At 35.0% G+C, this 21,309-nt stretch overlaps 2 protein-coding genes across 4 annotated transcripts; both read left to right on the forward strand.

Moving 5' to 3' along the window:
• The first annotated feature begins 16 nt into the window (after window positions 1-16).
• LOC106668339 lies at window positions 17-983 on the forward strand. Of its 2 annotated transcripts, none has more exons than XM_014396999.2 (3): window positions 17-240; window positions 301-448; window positions 691-983. In XM_014396999.2, the coding sequence occupies exons 1-3, from the start codon at window positions 109-111 to the stop codon at window positions 975-977; spliced, it is 567 nt and encodes a 188-aa protein (XP_014252485.1). In that variant the 5' UTR covers window positions 17-108; the 3' UTR covers window positions 978-983. The 2 variants fall into 2 exon arrangements, with proteins under 2 accessions (XP_014252485.1, XP_014252487.1); XM_014397001.2 differs by having other exon boundaries at window positions 27-201.
• A 4,133-nt stretch (window positions 984-5,116) lies between these two features.
• Window positions 5,117-20,769, forward strand: LOC106668337 (peptidyl-prolyl cis-trans isomerase G). Of its 2 annotated transcripts, XM_014396995.2 has the most exons (12): window positions 5,117-5,436; window positions 11,368-11,655; window positions 13,886-13,973; window positions 14,299-14,328; window positions 14,406-14,551; window positions 14,622-14,742; window positions 14,818-14,931; window positions 14,987-15,128; window positions 15,189-15,284; window positions 15,343-15,428; window positions 15,511-15,664; window positions 19,834-20,769. In XM_014396995.2, exons 2-12 carry the CDS (start codon window positions 11,373-11,375, stop codon window positions 20,449-20,451), a joined length of 1,878 nt encoding a protein of 625 aa, XP_014252481.1. In that variant the 5' UTR covers window positions 5,117-5,436; window positions 11,368-11,372; the 3' UTR covers window positions 20,452-20,769. The 2 variants fall into 2 exon arrangements, with proteins under 2 accessions (XP_014252481.1, XP_014252482.1); XM_014396996.2 differs by lacking the exon at window positions 5,117-5,436 and having other exon boundaries at window positions 11,408-11,655; window positions 14,241-14,328.
• The last annotated feature ends 540 nt before the right edge of the window (window positions 20,770-21,309 follow it).

A 21,309-nucleotide genomic window follows, 5' to 3' on the forward strand; every position in this document is an offset into this window, starting at 1 on the left:
TCAATAAACTGTTCATGCTTACAATATAAAAATTAACTGTTTATCATTAAACAACTAAAAATAAATATTAATATTTAGAAAAAATTAGAATGTTTATTGATGAGTTAAATGTTGCTGGTAGAAATGGTTATTTCGCATTTCTATCAGGATAAGCAAGACTTGTGTGCAGGAAGTGGGAGAACGGACATAGAGCACGTTGATGTAAATTTAAATCAAAATTTAAAAATTGTGTATTCAGATGTAATACTTTATCAATAGAAATTTATTTTCACATCCACAATAATGGTGTTCCTTTTACAGAAAAGCATTTGTGAAAGTAAAGTAGTAATGGAAGATGTACCAGTAATAAATGTTGGAGAAACCACTGCTGCATCAGAGCCATCATTCTCGTGGGCTAATTACAAAACATCGCTATTAAAAAACCCTGTTTCCTCACATTTGAGAAAAGGTATTTGTATTTATCTTACTTTTTTTATTGCTGTTGCATAGGTAATTGCAATGAAAGCTTGAAAACAAATTGTCAATTAGATATCCATTGTTTTTTGATAACATTTAACACTGGCCCAACCCTGTTAGATCGGGCAGTGTTAACTAGCCGATTCTTACAGGTCTACGTCGATTTCCCGATTTAACATGACCAAATAGCTAATTAATACAAAGATCGTGAATACTCCTTATGTATTTTTTTAGGGTACAAGAAAGCACCTTTAAGGGACAAGACATTGAAGTGGGCCTTAATGAAAACCAAGTTAGCTGAGCTTCAGAAACAAGGGTACGACATCTTGTTGAAAAAAAAACTTGACTCATTGGACCACCAAATGTTATGTGTGAAGAAAAAAAGCGAGGTACGACTAAAATGTATGCTAGAGGAGCATAATGTAAGGATGCTTCTAATGCAAAAAGAGCACGAGGCACGCCTTGAAGTCCTCGAATTAGAAAAGGCACTTCTGACAGAAAAAATAAAAAAACATGATTAGAAAAAATTATTGCTTTTTTACAATTTATTTTCCCTTATTATTACATAATTTTAATTTACATTACATTTTCAATATTTTATTTACACCAAATTATTTATCTTTTATTGGGTTGTCCGGAAAATAATGCAGGATTTTGGTATTAAACAAAAAAAAAGAAACTAGTTACTTTAAAGCAATGTTCTTTAATCAAAATAATTTCCCATACTCTCAATACATTTCTCCCAACGTGTTTGTAACTTATTAATTCCGTCTGAGTAGAATTCAGAATTTTTAGAATTGATAAAGTCAATAAATGCATTTTCCAGTTCCGTTTGATTTTTGAATATTATGTGTTGTAAGTAGTGGTCCAGGTGTCTAAAAAAATGGTAGTCAGTAGGCGAGAGGTCCGGAGAGTAGGGTGGGTGAGGCAAAGTTTCATAGCCAAGCTCCAATAATTTTTGTGACGTTACACGTGACACATGTGGTCGAGCGTTGTCATGCAACAAAATGGGCCCTTTCCGATTGACCAAAGAGGGCTTCATTACTGCCAATTTCTGATGCATGGTATTAATTTGGTTACAGTATGATTCAGCATTGATGGTTTCGCCAGGATTTAAGAAGCTGTAGTGTATTAAACCAAATGAAGCCCACCATACCGTAACCATTACCTTTTTTTGATGAGTTGGGGGCTTTGGAAAATGTATTGGAGCTTCTCCTTTGTCGAGCCACTGTCCAGAACGTCTAGTGTTATCGTAGAGAATCCACTTTTCGTCACATGTAACAATTCTGGCCAGAAATGGGTCATTTTTGTTTCGACAAAGAAGTGATGCACAAACATCAAAGCGCTGATTTTTTTGGCGATCGTTTAATGAGTGTGGAACCCAATTTTCGAGTTTTTTCACTTTTCCAATCGCCTTGAGGTGGTCAGCGACGGTCGTTTTACTGACTTTGAGTTGCTCTGCAAGTTCTCGAACAGTTGTTTTGGGGTTTTCTTCCACCACTGATCGCAGAACATCATCATTAAGAGAGGAAGGCCTTCCACGACCTTCTTCATCTTCAAGGCTGAAATCTCCCTCCCGAAATTTTTTAAACCACCTTTGCACAGTGCACTCATTAACACAACCCTCGCCCCAGACTTGGTTAATGTTTCTAGCCGTTTGGGCTCCGCTTCGGCCGAGTTTAAACTCGTAAAAGAAAATCGTACGAAATTCTCGCTTTGACATTATAAGGATGACTGAATTATTTCCAAGTAGCGGAATGCTACAGAGGTAAACAAACAATATCATTTGGAAGAGGATTAATAAGTGTTGACATTCATACAAATGAGTAATCCTGTAAACGTAAACAGAATATTTTATATAGATTTTTTTTAATGAAAACTTAAAATCCTGCATTATTTTCCGGACAACCCAATATTATGGATGTATAAAAATATATATTAATATACATTTTTTATTGCTTCTTTTCATAATTTCTATACCTATGATGGTGTTTCAATAAATGGAATGTCTTCCATGAAGGTTAATAATTTGTGTATTAGTCGAACTGGTTCTTTCAAAATACATGCTATATTGTACAACAACTCCCCTCACCCAAATTGAAATTGCACATCATTCCGATGGCAATTGTAGGAAAGTGACATTTCCAAACCCCATACAACCACTCGACAACATTTTTCGCCCTTATTAATGATTTGTTGTACAGTATTTCTGCTCTTGTGGTTGGATAACTTAAATTAGTTAACAGATATTTTTTTTAGAGGACTGTCAACTGTCACTAACTAAAACAAGGTCCTGCATATCTCCATTTTCAAACTGTTCTTAAAACTGATTTCATCGTGTGTGCTACCTGTCCACCCGGCAACAATGTTTTTAAACTTAAACTCTGCATCGCAAACTGTTTGTCCGTTCAATGAAAAGAATCTTTTCCTGTTGCGAAAAAGTTCTGCTTGATTAACAACTGCTAAAAATTAAACAGAAAAACTAAAAATAGAAAAACGATATAATTGCAAAGATTGTAAACAAACATAAATGCAATCAATAGCACCTATGCACTTTGGAAACTTGCTAATTTTGGACATTGAAGCACAAACAGTCGTTCTTCCAGATTCATTATCAGGGAAATGAATAAATCCTCATCTCAATGATGAGAGCTCGAGAAACTCTTAGAACCATCCTACATACAGTGTTAGATTTAAGCTAACTACTAAAATTATCACAAACTATCAAAAACGATTCCATTGCATAGCACAAGGTTGGAATATTTCAATTTACTCCAAGGTTGTAAGAAGAAGGCACAATGAACTCCTCAGGGCCTCCTGGGGTGGCCTTCTTACCACAGCTCAGAAAATATCCAGGCTTCATTTTGCACCAGAACATGTGAATTGAGCACTGGAAGATTAGGGAATATTTCTTTACAGATGAGGTGAGAGTTGACCTCAAATCAAAAGCCTTAATTTCATAGGGATACGCTCAGGAGAAAGTACATCCCATGCTATGATCCCTCAGGTGGCATCCCATAGTGGGTTATTAATATTCTGGAGAGGATTTCCTTGGATGCCTGCACAGAATTGGTTGTTGCGTGAGAAAGATCTCTAACTTCGCATGTAATGCATTTGCCCTCCTCCCCACATCGGTGAGAGATTCTTGCAAATGCAGGAAAATGCCACATAGAGGACGATCGTGGATGGCTACATGAATGAGGTTGGAATTGAGTGCTTGATGTGGCAAGCAGTAAAGATCGAAGTAAAGATTCAAACACATTTCGGCCCAATTTTAGCAACAAGTGCAATGGTTGAAGGAAACCCAGGTCCTAACACCTTAGAAGAGTTGGAAACGGCTGTTCTTGACGAATGGGAACAAATTCTTCAATATTTTACCAGAAATATTTTCCAATGTATGGAAATGCATTTAACAGACATGATTATGGTGGTTGAAATTCTTCATATTAATGGGACAAAAAAAATTTAAAATAGTTTTTTACCTCAAATTTTTTAAAAATTTTTGAAGTTACTTAATAAATGTTCTTTTAGAATTAGGTAATAAACATTTTATTTTTAAAAGTCTTATTATTACAAACGAACCTATTTTGGCATGCAAAAATCAATAAACCTAAATACATCAAAATTTAAGGGTAATGTGTTTATTTTGTCAATCAGTGTAGTTAGCTACCTCAGAGACAAATATTTTTAATTGTATATAAATCTTTGTACCATCCCTAACCCAAAATCGTTGTACTATCATATACAAAGATATATATCTATAAGTAAATGGGTTATTTACTTTAACGAATGTATTTATTTTCGTGAAAGCCCGGTTTATCCTCCAAATGCCCCTTGGAATATAGAGTACTCTGTGGTAGTGAGAATTAATGTGTGATAGTAACTTATGATTTTTCCTTCTTGAAGGTGGGATAATAGGTCATCTCAAAAAAACCACAACGTTTCAGATTTATTTTAATCCTTCCTCCTAACAAGTTGACAGTCAGGTTCAAAATATTAAAACGCTTGTTCGGAATCTGAAAGACTTAAATATGTACCCACTGGCTCTTTTTTAAAATAAACTGTTATAAAATATTAATGATAGACGACCACTGTTAACTCACCTGAAGAAGGATTAAAATAAATCCGAAACGTTGTGGATAAAAACTGGTTGTGGTTTTTTTGAAATGACCTATTATCCCACCTTCAAGAAGGAAAAATCATAGGTTAAACTGTTGAGGTCGAAATATAAGAAAACATCGTGTGAAAGTAATTTATTAGCGTGAATAGAGAGTCTTATCCCCAAAGGATGTATATCTGGGGTAGTATGAATGCTAATCAGACTATGCTTTTACATTGTCTATCTGTTTCTGTGCATTTTTATTTATTATTTGTGTTATTTTATCCACAATTGACGAAGGCCTTGAAACAGAAGGCTAGCAATAAGATAAAGAAAAGTGAGTTGGTTTCCGTTGTACCATGAAATATAATAACTCAGCTGGAGAAACAAAAAAAATTAGTAGGATTAAAACGCAAGAAAGACGAGAAAAAATCTAAGAAAAGAGGGCTGACGATCAATTCAATTTATAAAAATAAACAAAAATGAAATAGCATTGAAACTGAAAACACCGTATAGTTTAGTTCCAATTTTTAGGCGCACGTGTTTGTTACGTCACGCAAGTGCACAATCGTCGGTTGTCGCATTCTCCAGCACTCGTACTAACTGCTAAGTTCAGCCGGTTCCAGCGTTTTAACCCATTTTCCGTATTCTTCTCCTGGAGAATAGTTTTTGTTTTTAAAAAAAGCTGTGTTCGAATTAATTTGGACCGATTGAATCCCAGGCGAAGCTTTTTTTCTGACGAAAGGCGGAAAGTCGAGATTTTCCGCTCGGATGTGATCCACTCCGTTGGGCTTTCAACATTGCCAGTCCGTTTTCAACTGCCATTATTTTTTCCTTCGTGTTCTTTCCATTTTGTGCAGTAGTGAAGCATAACTGATAAAGTAAGTCATTTTATTTTCATTTTTTATTAGTATTTTTTCTTATTAAATAATTTATTGTCTCTAACCTTACCGAACAGTCAGAACTGTTCATGAGAATTGCCACCAAACAACCGGTTGGAAGATTAATAGATCTGTAGACCAGTCAGTTGAAAGTACTCGTTGTACAAAAAAAGTACATTTTTTCTTTAATAAAAACGTGACGTTTATTTGTATTACTACATTAAAAAAAAAAAAAAAATGGCTGTATAGTCGAAACTATAAATCATATTGCATTAACTAGCGTTGATAAGTGAGACATAAATTGTGAAATCTTGAAGTCTGTTGCATGATAAACCTGCGGTTTGCCTTATCATCCTGTTCTTCCGACACATAAGCGATGGTGGGTAGGCCAGAATGATTGGTAATGACTGTACTAATCTGGGGGTATTCTCGGTTGGACCATTCGTGAGTCGAAAGGGAACTGAGCTTAGCGCTCTGTTGGACTTTTTATTTTTGACCATGTTGGACCAAAACACAAACCTTCCGTATTCTTGTGAATGACAAGTGTCCGTGCCAAGGATTGCGTTGAACTTTTTACCCCTACAAGAGTGTACAGCGTGTTCACATAATTGATGGATGATGGAATTATGTAGAAGCAGACTCCGCTTTTCCACACAAATAACCCCACAGAATACAAATATAAACTATGAATCATTTTATGCGGACTACAAACCGTCTATTCTATGCACCCCATTCGACTGTTCATATTGTAATTACTGTTACCAAATAAATAACCATCAAAAAAGACTGAAAACCTAATGAAAAGACGACCCGTGAATTGATTGATTTTTTTTAACCTGGAGTAAGTTTAAAGGAAACATAACAGGCAGCAACACGTTGGAGTACCCCGGTAAACCTTCAGAACACCAGCTGAACACTGACAAAGACAATGAGTGAATTATTGTTATGAAGAATGGTTCATTGTGTCATAACGCAGGATGTGCAGCTAAAGAAAATGTATTTTTAATAATTACATGTTTAGTGTTTCATTAAATTTAAGACAAAATATACATTTATTGTCAGTAACCTGAAAACTCACTTGTAATTTGATTTATCATCTGATTTTGTCATCTGCTGTTGGGTCCAAATGGGTTCAGTAATCTACTCATTTGTTGGTCCGATCAGTCTATAAATATTAGTCGAACAGGGTCGCATTTTACAAGCCAATGGTCCAACCGGCGGCATATCCTCCCTAATTTTCGACCAAAAAAAAAAATGTATCATACTATATGTAGAGATTAGTGACCGTTAATCGATAGTTATTCAGATATCGTGAGATGCGAAATCTGAATAAGTATCATACTATATTTTTTAAATTTATTTATTTTCACTAATTTCGTGGTCTGCTTGACCAATTAATATATTATAATTAATTAAGGTTTTTAGTTGAGATAAAAAAGTCAATGGCACGAGCGGGATTCGAACCCACGATCTTCGGCTTGATACGCCGCTGCTCTACCACTTGAGCTATCATGACCTCAATCGACTCGGACACCAACTTCCCATCTCAACCGCACCTTTGAATTTTCCCTCCTTTTTGCCATGGCCGCTCGTGCCATTGACTTTTTTTATCTCAACTAAAAACCTTAATTATAATTTATTTATTTTATTTTATTTTTTAAAGAACAGTTTTGGTTTAATTCAGTGGTTCCCAAACTTTTTTGACCCATGGACCCATTTCTATTGTCAAAAATTGCCTACGCACCCCCAACTGAAAAAGCCATAAATGCATAATATAAAAATTACCATTAAAAAAATAAGTTGAAGAAGTATTTTCGAAATTAGAAATTATAATAGTAATTACTTTTGTTTAAAATAAAATATATAAAATATAATGACTTGGATGAATGTGCTGAGATTATGATGTTATGAGTGTAATTTCTAATCGGTTTCTTTCTTTTGTGATGAGGTTCCTAATGGCACTGAATCCATGTTCCACCAAATAGAAAGACGGGAAAGCAGTCACAAACTTCTGTACTATCACCCATTATGCAGGATATAAAATTGGGATCTGTTTTTGTAACCAGAATTTGTGGTATCCTTGTTCAAACATTGGTTTAAGTCCCTCATTTGTGGATATTTCAATAAGCTGCTCCTGTATTAGTATGGATTCATCTGTCAAAGGGTTCAACATCCAGTCGGGAATATCAGTCTTCAAATCTTGGTTCAGGTCTGTATGAAGAGCAGTTAACTGTTGACAGTAAGCAAGCAAATCTTCATCTCTAATTTGTAATTTCGAAAGATTCGAAAACTGAGAGCATTCTCCTCTTCCAAAGTTTTGCTTGTAAAGAAAAAGTTTTGCAACAAACGCAGATATAACTTTTAGTTTTGATTAAATTTAATTGGTCACCTTGTAATTTCAAATGTTTTGTTAAACTTGGCAATTAAATCAGACATATGGCTATGTCATTTTTTGAGTTAATTAAATTGTGTCGCAAATCATTGTCTTTGGTTTCCAGGAATTCCAACACTGAATCAAAGAGCGCATAAAATCGATTTAAACATGCATTTTTAGATAACCAACATAATTATATTATTTTATATTAAACCTTGCACGGACCCCCTGATGTTGTTCAGAGACCCCCAAATCAATTTTAATTTTCCACGGACCCCCTGAATGATACCCCGGGGATCCCTGGGGGTCCGTAGGGACCACTTTGGGAACCACTGGTTTAATTTATTTATCAAACTTAAACATGGTAATCTATAAGATACAGTTGTAGATGTAGGTATAGATACAATGTACAGGGTGGGTAATACGTTGAGCCCTTTGTGTAAGTTATTATATCCCCCGTTTTGTATTTTTTAGCATACCAGTAAGTTCGAAGCTCATCAATAAATTTGGTTAGTAGGCCCGGTTTCAGTATTTGAATTTCTTTTATACATGTAGTGTTTAGTGAACGTTAGTTAATGATTATTTAGAGATTGTGAGATGCGGTCTGGTGCGATGTGGGTTTAGAAAAATTTCCTTTATCATGCCAACGTTTCAATCTTTATTGAGATCATCTTAAGGGCCTGGGATTATAACATTGTTTAAATTATACAAATACATTTAAGATGTGATTCATTTTCACATCTTACATGTTTTTGTATAATTTAAACATTGTTTATAAATCCCAGGCCCTGATGATGTTCTCAGTAAAGATCGGAATGTGGCATGATAAAGGCAATTTTTTCTAAACCCATACATCACACCAGATGGCATCTCACAATCTCTAAATAATTTTTATGGTTACGTTGTACATCTCAAAACACTTCCTGCTGCGGGCAAATGTTAGTGCCACAGTTTGCTAGTAATTGTATTTATGTCTCCTCCACTCTTTGCAGAATCTGCATGTGTGGTGTTGTGTTATATCAATCTTCTTCATGCAGTCTGCAGAGTCCTGTTAAGACTCTAATATTTTCATACTTCCTTTGATACATTCTGTTCTTTCTTTACATCCAAACTTTGCTTGAAGGTTCTTGGATTGTTTATGCCCAATGATTGAATTTCATTGTTTCTTCATTTTTAATTTGTCTTTTTGTTTAACTAAGATACTCATTGGTAGTGATTTTTAATAAATTTATTAATAATTAAGATTCCTAATTAATGAAAGAATAACATAGCTTCATTTCTGTTGGTTAAGAATGAATTGACCCAACATAACAGTCTTCATCAATACATCTATATTAGTTGGGAATCATTAATTATTAATAAATTATTACAAATAACTAGAAGTATATACTTACTTTGATTGAAGATTATAGTTGATATATGTACAGTATAGTTGATTGAAGTGTAGATGCTTTGAGTTTGGCTGCTTTGCGAATATTTGTGTACTAAGTAAAGTTCTTGAGTACTGTAAGTGGACAAGAAACCAACAATTAGCCGAGCAAGGCGAGCACCCAATATTCTTGCTCGGTGAACAACCGATCATCCATCCCCACTAGTTGGGGTTTGGAAAACCTTTGCTCAGCATTCAGGAAATCCTACATGTCTGGAGACACCTTATATCACACTATTAGTAAATTTCTATGCCACAAAAGGGCTCAGTACTTATCAGCAGTATAGCAGTTCCTTTCCTTGCAACGGCATCCCCTCTCTCATTGCCCTCTACTCTATGTCTATGACGCGGGAGAGGGTGACTTTGTTTTTCATACCTAATATATTTAGTTTTGCAAATCAGCACCATCTTTGAGCTAATGATGTTTGAACTTAGTGTCTTGATGGCTGCTTGGCTATCTGATATGATAGCTATATTCTTATTTTTGTACTTTTTATTCCGATTGAATTGGGTACTCTTTCGATTGCATGGACCTCAGATTGGAAGATAACTGGTGTATTTTCCCATGGGTTCTGAGTATTTTGTTCTAGGTCCAAATAATCCTGTCCCTGTACCTTCATTGCATTCTGATTCCATCAGTGTACCAGCAAATGGTGCCATTAAAGGAGGGGTTTCTTTCTCTTTCCTATTCTTTTTTGGCATTTAAGTTTATTTGGAAATTTCGTTTGAATTCATACATCTTGATCAGGCATTTCTTGTAGTTGACGACTGTCAGATCTTGTTTCATTAGGTTGTTTCCCTCCATTTTAGCTTTAAGCTGGGAACACACTTACCCGATGCTACGCTACCTGACACAAATCCAAACTCCGATTTTCCATAAGATTGCATTACCCCCGTGCACATCTACCCGTTGCTATGCCATGCTAACCTACCCGACGCTCTGCGATCCCCACTGTCCAGATTTTTGTCGGGTCGCATAGAGTACAGTCAAAGACCAAAGAACTGGACCTTCATATTTTTATTCAAACTGCATGTATTATTGTCGTTATATTAATTATAACATACTTATTTTAATATAAACCAAATTAACTGCGATTAAAAATTAATTAGTTTTTATTTAAAAAATTAATTTTAATGGTTTTGTAGAAAATTAATCAAAATACCGGAATACGATTTTTTGATATAATGAATTTAACTAACAATTTATTGTACTCGCTTCGGCGGTACATATACTAAAATTGGAACAATTTATTACACGGTTTTGCCCATAAAATTTAATTAACAATTTATTTCATAGTTTTGCTTGTAAAATTACACCATTTTCGTCAGTAGCATCATAACAGGACACTCATATTTTTTGTAGTTTATTTCAAACTAAGTACACGTAATTTTGTCGTTATATTAATTACAACATGTTATTTTAATGTAAACCAAATTAATGAGATCAAAAATTCATACGTTTTTATAAATATTGTTTAATTATGATGGTTAGGAGTAACTTTATTTAAAACAATTAAGATTAACAAACAATTTATTAGATGGTTGTGTTCATAAAATTTAACTAACAATTTATTACAAGGTTTTGCTCAAAATAGTGCATTAAGAACAAAAGATGCGTTGTGATTGTGATAGTGATTATGTTACTGTACGCGACGTGTGCTTGCGTCGGATAGATGTGCACACCCCACCAAAATGTGGCAACGCGTCGGGTTGCGTCGCATGGCGTAGCATCGGGCAAGTGTGTTCCCGGCTTATATATATATTACACAGGGCGGGCGACCAGGACCCGAGGGGTTAAAAGCCTGAGTAGGCCCGTACCCCATACCCGGCTTAGCCATGTTGGAGGTACTCATAAACATATGGTGGAGGTGGGTTAATCCCAATAGTATTTCCATACCATCTTTAGGACATATTCTCATCACTCCAGTTATGCAAATGCATATGAGTGCATTATCAGCCCCAGGTTATTGAGCCATATGTCTTCTCTATATCATGTGCCTGTGTATGTGATAAAGCATATATTTATGTAATCATGGACAAGGGCAAAACCCTGCCTGCTAGGCTTCGGGTACCATGCAACAATACTGAATACAAAGACACAAATTTAATTTCTACGATTTTGTTGCAGGTAACATGAAGAAAGTTCGTCCAAGGGTGTTTTTTGACATAGAGGTCGGAGGTATAAACTTGGGCAGAGTCATATTCCAATTGTACACTGACAAATGCCCAATAACGTGCGAGAATTTCCGCGCCTTGTGCACCGGCGAGAAGGGGATCGGGAAGAACTCCGGCAAACCGCTGCACTACAAAGGCATCATATTCCACAGAGTCGTCAAAGACTTCATGATCCAAGGTGGCGATTTCACAGTGGGAAATGGAACTGGAGGTGAATCCATCTACGGAGGCACTTTTGATGGTAAGTAGTCGTGTTTAAACATTTCTGAGGAATCCTTGCCTTATTAATATTCATTGTAATTGTACATTTGTTATATTTAATTGCCTGAAGGCAAAATGTTTCTAAAGGAAATCTGGTGAGAATATCCAATGATCAAACTACTGACCAACTCACTCAACAAAATATCAATAGTTTACATAATTTCTTAAAAATGTAATAACCCTAATATTTTTCCTTCTTCCTCACGCAGTCATACAGATTTTTCTGTTGTGTCGATCTCCCCTGAAGGATTTCTTGTAATATTTTCAGTTTTTCTATGAGGTTGAGAATTCTTCTCAGGTGTAGGATATCTAGATCTGTAAGTCTAAAGAACAGCATTCCTATGCACCATAGCATTTTCCTAGCTATTCTTGGCAGTTGCGTAAGATATATTCTGTTATTTCTGTCTCTTCTAGACAAAGTCAACACTGCTCACTTGTTGATAGTCCCATTTTGTAAGGTTAAACTTCCAGTGCAGGACTGTTTTTGTTGAAAACCCCTGTTATGGGATATATTTTTTAAAACATATTTTTTGGTAAAGTACATAATAACAATTCTTTAGGCATATAAACATCATATTTGTAAATGAAAAGTTCGAAAAACATAACAAAGTTTGTCGGAGATAAATTGCCTATCTGTAAATCAGAGTTAGGCAATCTGCACAACATGCCTCACAAAATTGCAAAAGTGCTGTTTTCTACAAGGTTCAATTATAACTTTCACGTTTTATATGCTTATTTTGAAGGATAATTTAAAAAAAAATTTAAAAAAAATTTTGGTATTATGTACAACAAATTATATTATGATAATATGTATAATTAAATATTAACACATTAAACATTACAATAAACAAATAATGCTTCCTCATTTGAGGTTTCTGTTATTTTTATCCATTGTTTGTAAATAAAAAAAGACATTTTGTGAATAAAAAAAACTGAAATGTCATAATAAATGTTACAAGAGAAAAGTAAAATATAATAAAATTTATATATTACATATTGAATTATAGAAATACATTTAATATATATTTAATTATGTATATTTAAATATCTGCAATAAAATCATCAATATAAAAGAAAAAGTAAAAAATTTATACTAGATACTACTTATTAAAAAATGCAAAAAAAAAATTTTTTTTGATGTCCAGTTATTTTGGGTTGGTGCAAAATTAATGCAGGTTTTTTTTTCGCAGATGCTCGTCATGAAAACAAAGCAAAATCCTCAAATCTAATTTATGAATTATTATAAATTCTTTTAACTGTTATTTTTTATACAAAATGTTTTAGTTTACATTTAATTTAGAAGAGTGTGAGGATCTGCGAAATTAAATATGTCCAAACTTGATTTTCGCCAAATTTATTTGTAGAAATTTAGTCTCTTCTGTTGCACGCCCAAATGATCCATTTCAATTGAATCGTGTGATGAGAAATGGATTCTGTATGATGACAGGAGGTGTACAGGTCAGTCAGTGGTTGGACAAGGATGAAGCGCCAAAACACTTCCCTAAACCAAATCTGCTCCCAAAAAAAGGTTATGGTGACTGTTCGGTGGTGTACTGCTGTGGTTGTTCACTATAATTTACTGAATCATGGTGAAACTGTTACAGAAGAAAATTATTGCCAAGAAATTGACAAAATGCATGGGAAACTACAGTGTGTTGTCCAGCATTGGTAAGCCGTAAAGGGTCAATTCTTAATAATTACCCCAGGTCACATGTAGCAATGCCAACCCTGCGGAAACTTAAGGACTAAGGATAAGAAACCTTACCGCACCTTCACCCGCCCTTTCGCTAACAGACTTTTTAGGCATTTCGATCACTTCTTGAGGTAAAATATTTTTAGAGAACGCGGTGAAGCTGAAAATGCATTCCAAGACTTTATTGTGGGTCGAAATAAATATTTTTATGAAAGTGGAATAAAAGCGCTTATTACATGTTGGCAAAGATGTATAGATTGTGATGGAAAATATTTCGAATAAATTTTCTGTTTTATAAAAATTAAAAATATTTTTCACTGCCTTTTCAAAACTTGCATTATTTTTGCACCAGCCCAATAAAAGTGTCCGTTTAGGGAAGTTATCATAGTGTAAGACAGTGTTTAACAGCCTAGCATTGTACAACTTCAAGAAGAAAAAAAATTGGAACACCTTCCAATGGTTATTTTTTAGATGACCTCCTGGCATTGATACATGAATAAAATTTTCCATGTCGTAGATGAGAATCTTGATGGTAAACACGAGAGGCCTTTTCTGTTATCAATGGCAAATCGAGGGAAGAATACCAACGGATCTCAATTTTTCATGTAAGCTCATGATACCTTAAACAGGTGAAACAAACCTTTATCAATAATTAATATTTATGAATTTAATGATTTGTTTAGAATTTCACTAAATGAAGCTACCAGTTTATTTTATATTTATATATTTTTTTAATCTAAAAATTGAGATATGAGAGTTGAGTAAGTTATCGAAAGGATGATGAGTATCAAAAAAAAAAAAAAAAAAAAAAAAATGCAAAGCCTCATATTTTTCATTAAGTGTGGCACTGAAATGTTTTGGTCTGTTGCTAGAGAGCGTTTTGGTGACGAAGTGCCTTCTCTGTTAACCCGTAATCATGTTTTGTTGTAGAACAACGCAGCCTGCCCCACACCTCGACGGGTGAGTAATTTTCTGTATATTACAGAATTATTTTTTTACAATTGTTGATCATCAATTGACGTCAAATTTGTTTATAGTGTGCACGTAGTCTTTGGCGAAGTGGTAACCGGACAGAATGTGATCAAGCATATTGAGACTCTACCTGTGGACAGGATGAGCAGACCCTTGCAGGACGCCAAGGTGGTCAACTGCGGGGAACTAATACTTAAAATGAAGGCGAAAGGTATTCGTAAAATTTCTTAATCAAATATAGAAAATGTATTTTTAACATTTACATGTGTGTTTACATTTAGCAAAAAAGAAAGAATCATCTCCTGAGGAAAGTGAATCCGTTTCCACGTCCTCGTCGGAGGAGGACAAGGAGAAAGAAGAAAAGAAATCTAAAAAGAAGAAGAAAAAGAAGAGCAAAGAGAAGTGAGTATGAATCTCAATGAATCTCTCTCAGCTAGGAGTTGATCAGATTTAATTTTGTACGATTATGATTAACAGAACTAAAAAAGAGACGTCGCAAAATGAAGAGAGTGAGGAAGATACCGAGATAGCTCATCCTCTTGTAACCGTGACAAAAATAGACCCAGAAGAAATACCAGAAGATCCGAAAAGGTGAGCTCTTTATCGACACATAAATCAAACAGAAATAACTTTCTATGTTTAACAGTTACTTGTACCGGGATGACAAGAAGGAAAAGTCTGAAAAAAAAGAAAGATCAGAGGGTAGGCGTGATAAAAAAGGAATGAAGTGGCATCCTTTTAGAGGCTACACCAGGACTGGAAAGAAGATCAAAGGCAGGGGTATTTTGGTAAGTAAATTAAGTATGATTGGATCGTAATATTTTTAAAATAAAAAATATATATTTTAGAGGTACAGAACACCATCTAGGAGTCGTTCGCGTAGCTACACACCGCCCCATTGGAAGCAGGAACAGAGCAGGACTATTTCATTTACTGAATACCAGGTTCGTACTAAAAAAATTTTGTTTACTTGAAATGTATTATTTATTTTGGCTTTTGCAGAAAAGAGAGGAAGAGAGGAAAAGGAGAGAAGAAGCACGGAAAAAGCGACATGAAGAAAGGGAAGAACAAGAAGGAAAGGGAAAAGAGTGTGTATTTAATTTTTCCATTTATGCATGCCTTTCATGTTGATGTCGTAAATTAAAAATAATAATAATAATTTTATGTAAGGAATGACAACTCGATCACATCAAAACAAGGAGAAAAGAAGAAAGACGGTTCAGAAAAATATGGGAAAGAAAATTGGTTTGAGTCTGAGAAAGAAGTCAAGGAATTAATAGGGAAAAAACGAAATAGGTCTGAAGATAGAGAAGAAAAAAACACAGTAAGTACATATCCGTGGATGCTGCGTAAAATTGGTTTAAGTTGAAAATTGTGAAAAACGAAAATCAGAAAAGCATATTTGCTGGGATATTTTTTTCTCCTGTCATTTTATGTTTTAACCGTATCCCAAGTCTGCAAACTGACCGAGACAATCTTATCTTTGTCATTTCTTGTCCATCTTTATGTAAACCTACTTTGTAACCCTCAATTTTATTAATTTTCTCATTTACTCGCTCATTGTGTCCCACCATTTGTTGAACCCTCTTAGCACAATTTTATATCCTTCTTTCTTCAACTTTGGGGCTTCATTTTCTCTCATATTCATTTTATCATAACATTTCATTTACCTTCCCTGCCGCTGATCGGGATGCAGAAGAGAGTATTACATCATTTTACATCCACTCAGGTAAGACAGGTTTTAAAATTTTTAGAATAAACATGTTTAGCCTGAAAACGTCATAAAAAACCGACTCCTTATGATGTCATGAAGTAGCGAGCATAATAAATAAGAGTAACCTGTGATAGAGACTGGCTCATAGTATGTCAGCGTTTATTCGCAGGAGGAGGTTCTAGACCCTTATTTGCATATTTCGTGGGAGACTTAAACAGCTCCGCATTCTCATCCGCGTAATTCATTCAGTCGTTCCTGAACCGTGACGTTTGAATGATAACAAATGAAACTTGAATGATCCCAGAAAGCTGTTTGAAACGTTCCTTGAATGTTTTGACGTTCCTTAACTTTTCTCAGAAGTTAAGATTATATTATTAATTATATGAACATTACTCGACCAATGCCCCAACTTTATATTGCGTTAATTATATGAGGAAATGTTGAACAATGATTTCTGTATTCGGAAAACCAGCATTCAAAGAATCATGAATCAAAAATTCATTAGTCAGCCTGCTAAAACATGTTTATGTTTTTATAATTTTGGCCAGCAATTTTAGGCAGTAGCCAGCATCTGGTTTTTAATTTATTTTTTAGTCTAATTCTACCGCTACAATGAGTTTGTGAAAGTCAGTCAGATAAAAGCTGACCTCCCACAAGGGAGCATTCTTGGTCCCATCCTTTATACAATCTATACTGCTGACTTACCTGCACACCCTAACACCATCATCACAACCTACATGGACAATACTGCAAGTTTGTCCTCTAATTTGAATCCTATCCAAGAACGCTTTGAATTTACTGAAGGCAGTGTGCAAAAAGAGGAGGACGAACTGAATGAAAGATCAACAGTGTACGTTCACATTGAAAAACAGTTTTGCCTTCCACTATACATCAACAACAAAGAAATCAATTTTTATTCAATTATAATACTTAGGACGATAGACAGCAGACTGACGTGGATTCCCCCACACAAGATTAAAGGTTGATTCACATTTTACGGGATGTTAACATCACATCAGCAAATGGCAATGTAACATCAAAATATTGGGTATAATAGATTTCTTATGGTAACATAGGGGGCATAGGTGGCTGAAATAGTTTAGGCGTTGACACGGCACTCATCACTGTAAGGTTAAAGTCCCAGGTTTGAATCCAGTGGCTCTGCATTGACGTTTGAAATGATTATATAAGGACCAAAAGTTTTTTTTCCCCCCATAGCCTATTAATATTAGTATGTTTTTTCACACAGTCACATTACTAACAATAACACTAGTGCTGCACCTGGAGGACACATGCTAAGAAACCAGCCAGATCTTGATGCGATTGTCGATTAAGGTGAAGTGACGGGTTCTTGGGATGGGAATATGAGGTATACCCCTTCCCTTGAGCATTAGGGTTAGGTTGGATTGAAAGGGTGTGAAACTTGGAATTGGAAACGGATCAGTTCATTGACAAAAGGAATGTTGAGGTCAGTGTGGATAGTGTGGTAGTAAGGATCTTAGATTATTTGTTTGAGGACTTTTGATTGGAAGGTCTGACATACTTACCAGTAGGATTTTTTTCCCCAATAAAAAAAAACACCAACACCCAAGGGTTGATACGAGGTGTAAAGGTATGCACTTCAATGTCAGGAACCGTCGAGATTAGTTGCAAACTAAATTTTGCCATTTCATCCCCAAATGTGGTATTCTATTTTCATATTTCATCTTTTTTTCTTTTTTTTTTTTTTAAATGAGGGTTTGCAACTAAAGAGGTTATGTCAACCCTTGAGGTGCCAGTGTTTTTGAAAAAAAAGCCCATTTATAAGTATGTCGGGTTCCAGCGGCTCTGCATTCGAACCCGGGACCTTTACCCTACAGTGATGAGCACCGTGTCAACGCCTAAACCATTGTGGACACCGATGCACCAAGGTATGGTGTTCTCTTTAGATTTCATGCTGTTCTTTCCATTTTCTTTGTTTAACTGCATTACTGACTGTTTCTTCCTCATCCAAAATTAATCCAATCATTACTAATTTTCTCCTATTTAATCTGGCAAGGAAATGAGCAAATATTGATGTAGTGATTTAACATAAGCCAGGAACATTTTATTAAGTTGCCAGTTGCTAATGTGACGTTGATGTTCTGTAAAATGGGAATTGACCTGAGAAGACTTGGACAACTGCAACTTCTAAGACCGAAACCTGTCTTGACTGTCAACATTAAACTAACCTTATACAATACTTTGCTACAACTGCTTTGGACATACAGAGCTGAACTGTGGGGTTCTGGCAAGCCATCCAATATCCAGCGCATCCAATCCTTCCAATCAAAAATCTTAAGCCAAATCGTCAAAGCTCCTTAAGCCGGGAACACACCCAATGCTACCCCATGCGACGCTACCCGATGCTACCCTTCGCCTTGCCATGTTTTGGTGGGGTGTGCACATCTATCCTACGCAAGCACACGTCGCGTACAGTCCACAGCGTTTATCACAATCGCAACGCATCTTTTGTTCATAATGCACTATTTTGAGCAAAACCTCGTAATAAATTCTTAGTTAAATTTTATGAGCACAACCATCTAATAAATTGTTTGTTAAACTTAATTGTTTTAAATACAGTTACTCCTAACCATCTAATTAAACAATGTTTATAAAAACTTATGCATTTTTGATCTCGTTTAATTTGGTTTTCATTAAAATAACATGTTGTAATTAATATAAAGACAAAATTACATGTACTTAGTTTGAAGTGAACTACAAAAAATATGAGTGTCCTGTTTTGATGCTACCGGACGAAAATGGTGTAATTTTACGAGCAAAACTATGAAATAAATTGTTAATTAAATTTTATTAGCAAAACCTGGTAATAAATTGTTCTAATTTTAGTATGTGTACCGCCGAAGCGAGTACAATAAATTGTATTCATTATATCAAAAAAAATCGTATTCCGCTGTTTTGATTAATTTTCTACCAAACCATTAAAATTAATTTTTTAAATAAAAACTAATTAATTTTTAATCATAGTTAATTTTATATAGGTTTACATGAAAATAAGTATGTTGTAATTAATATAACGACAATAATACATGTAGTTTGAATAAAAATATGTGTGCCCGGTTCTTTTGTCTTCGACTGTACTCGATGCGACTCGACGAAAATCTGGACAGTGGGGATCGCAGAGCGTCGGGTAGGTTAGCGTGGCATAGCATCGGGTAGATGTGCACGGGGGTAATACAACCTTATAAAAAATCGGAGTTTGGGTAGCATCAGGTAGCGTCGCATGGCGTAGCATCGGGGTAAGTGTTCCCGGCTTTACTAAGTCACTAACCTCAATATCCACAACGACCTCAACAATCCTTTGTCAACGAACTGATCTGTTCCTACTTCCATAAGATTCACACCAGTATCTCAATCCATCGTAAAAGCTACGATGAGCCCCCTCTACGCATCTACACATTCCCATCCCAAGAACCCGTCACATAACTTTAATCGATGGTCTCGAGACGTTGCCCATTTATCCCTCGCATTGGTTAGTTTCTCATGGCATTTGCTGTCCCCAGGCAAAAAAAAAAACAACTATTGTAATATTTACTAATATGTTTTGGGTACAAATAAAAAAATCTATCCCAAGTCTTACACACTGCATCTCCAGATTAAAAAAAATATGGTTGTAAACAATTGTGCTAACATAAATTATTTATCCATTTTATTTTGGAGCATTTATTCATTATTGTTGTCCTGTTGTAATTTACAGCTGTAGGAGGACAAACTGTAATTGCTTATTGTAAACTTTTTAGAAAACTGAACGACTTCATCATGACAGCAAAGATAGAGGCAGAGGGCGTGATAAGGAGAAAGATCACGATCACCACGGTAGAAGCAGAAGTAAAAGGGACGAGAGAGGTGACCGGAACAGAGTTACTTCCCACGAAAACGGAGAAAAGGAAGAGGACCTCCGTTCTCGTCTCGGAGAAAAAAGAAGGCCGGAGCACGATAGAAATGACAGAAGGCGAGAAGACAAATTCAAAACAGACGCCGATAAAAACCGAGACAAAAGAAAAGAAGAGGACCGTCGAGTCAGAGACTCCGATCGAAATTCGAGCCGGGGCAGGAGGCGTAGCCCCAGAGACAGATCGGGCGACCGAAGACATCGAGACCGTTCGCACAACAGGATGAAGAGGTCACGATCCGGCGAAAGGCAACGTTCAAAAGAAAAACACGAAGAAAAACCCAAAGAAGCCGTAGTCCCAAAAATAGTACGCTCGCGCTGGGACATGGAGAAGAAGCCGGAACCCAAAGAAAAACCCCACGGGAAAACATCAAGAAGCTCTTCATCAGCTTCCTCTTCTTCCTCTACATCCAGCACTAGCAGTAATTCGAGCAATGAAAGAAACTCCAAACGTCGGAGGAGGTAGAAAATCAATTTTAACGTTTTAATCTCCCTCTTATTTCTAATTGTATAGTACATTTATATTATAAGTTCATTAAATTGTTTAAAAAAACACAGACTTTTAATACTTTATTGCGATCCTTTCAGATAGATCAGATGTAAAATATTTCTTATTTTCTTTTGTAATTTTTTCTTATCAAGGATTGATCAGCTAATAGTCGAATGTATATTTCAAGAGTTTGCGTTGCTGTTTAGTGTTAAATCTGCAATTTTATGAATTTGAATGATGCAAAATATCTTTGACATTGATACTATTAAAACATATTTTATTTCAAATGTTTTATTTTAATTTTTGATTTTAAAAAACCTATTATCATGTGAGCCTTATTTATAAGTCTTAGTGTAAGTCATGTAGGATGAGTGATGGTTTCAGAGGAAAAAGCCATCCATGGAGAATACGAGGAAAACATTAAAAAAATTAAGAGGGTATGTTAATAAAACAATCGAAAAATTTATGAGAAAGTAATTATAATTACTTTTATGTATTAAAAAATCCTATGAAATCTGTTATAAAAAAACAAGTAAAAAAATTAAATAATATTGTAAATATTGCTGAACATGAAAAAAAATGTAAAATGACAATTGAAAATGTGTTCAAGTGTGGAAATCAATAAAATAAATTCAACTTGAAATTGTAATGATTTTCTTTTTAATTCCCACGTGTCAAATAGAAAATTATCTAAAGCCTAGTATTGACATTAAATCGCAGAGGGAGACAATTTAAAATGAAGACCTACAACGTAGAATAATTTAAGACACATAAACACAGACAGGACTAAACTTGTAGCCAATATATGACAGACAACTCTTAACGAGTTAACTT

This window comes from Cimex lectularius, unplaced genomic scaffold (genome assembly GCF_000648675.2).
Source record: "Cimex lectularius strain Harlan isolate CLEC.00 unplaced genomic scaffold, Clec_2.1 scaffold11, whole genome shotgun sequence".
NCBI lineage: Eukaryota > Metazoa > Arthropoda > Insecta > Hemiptera > Cimicidae > Cimex > Cimex lectularius.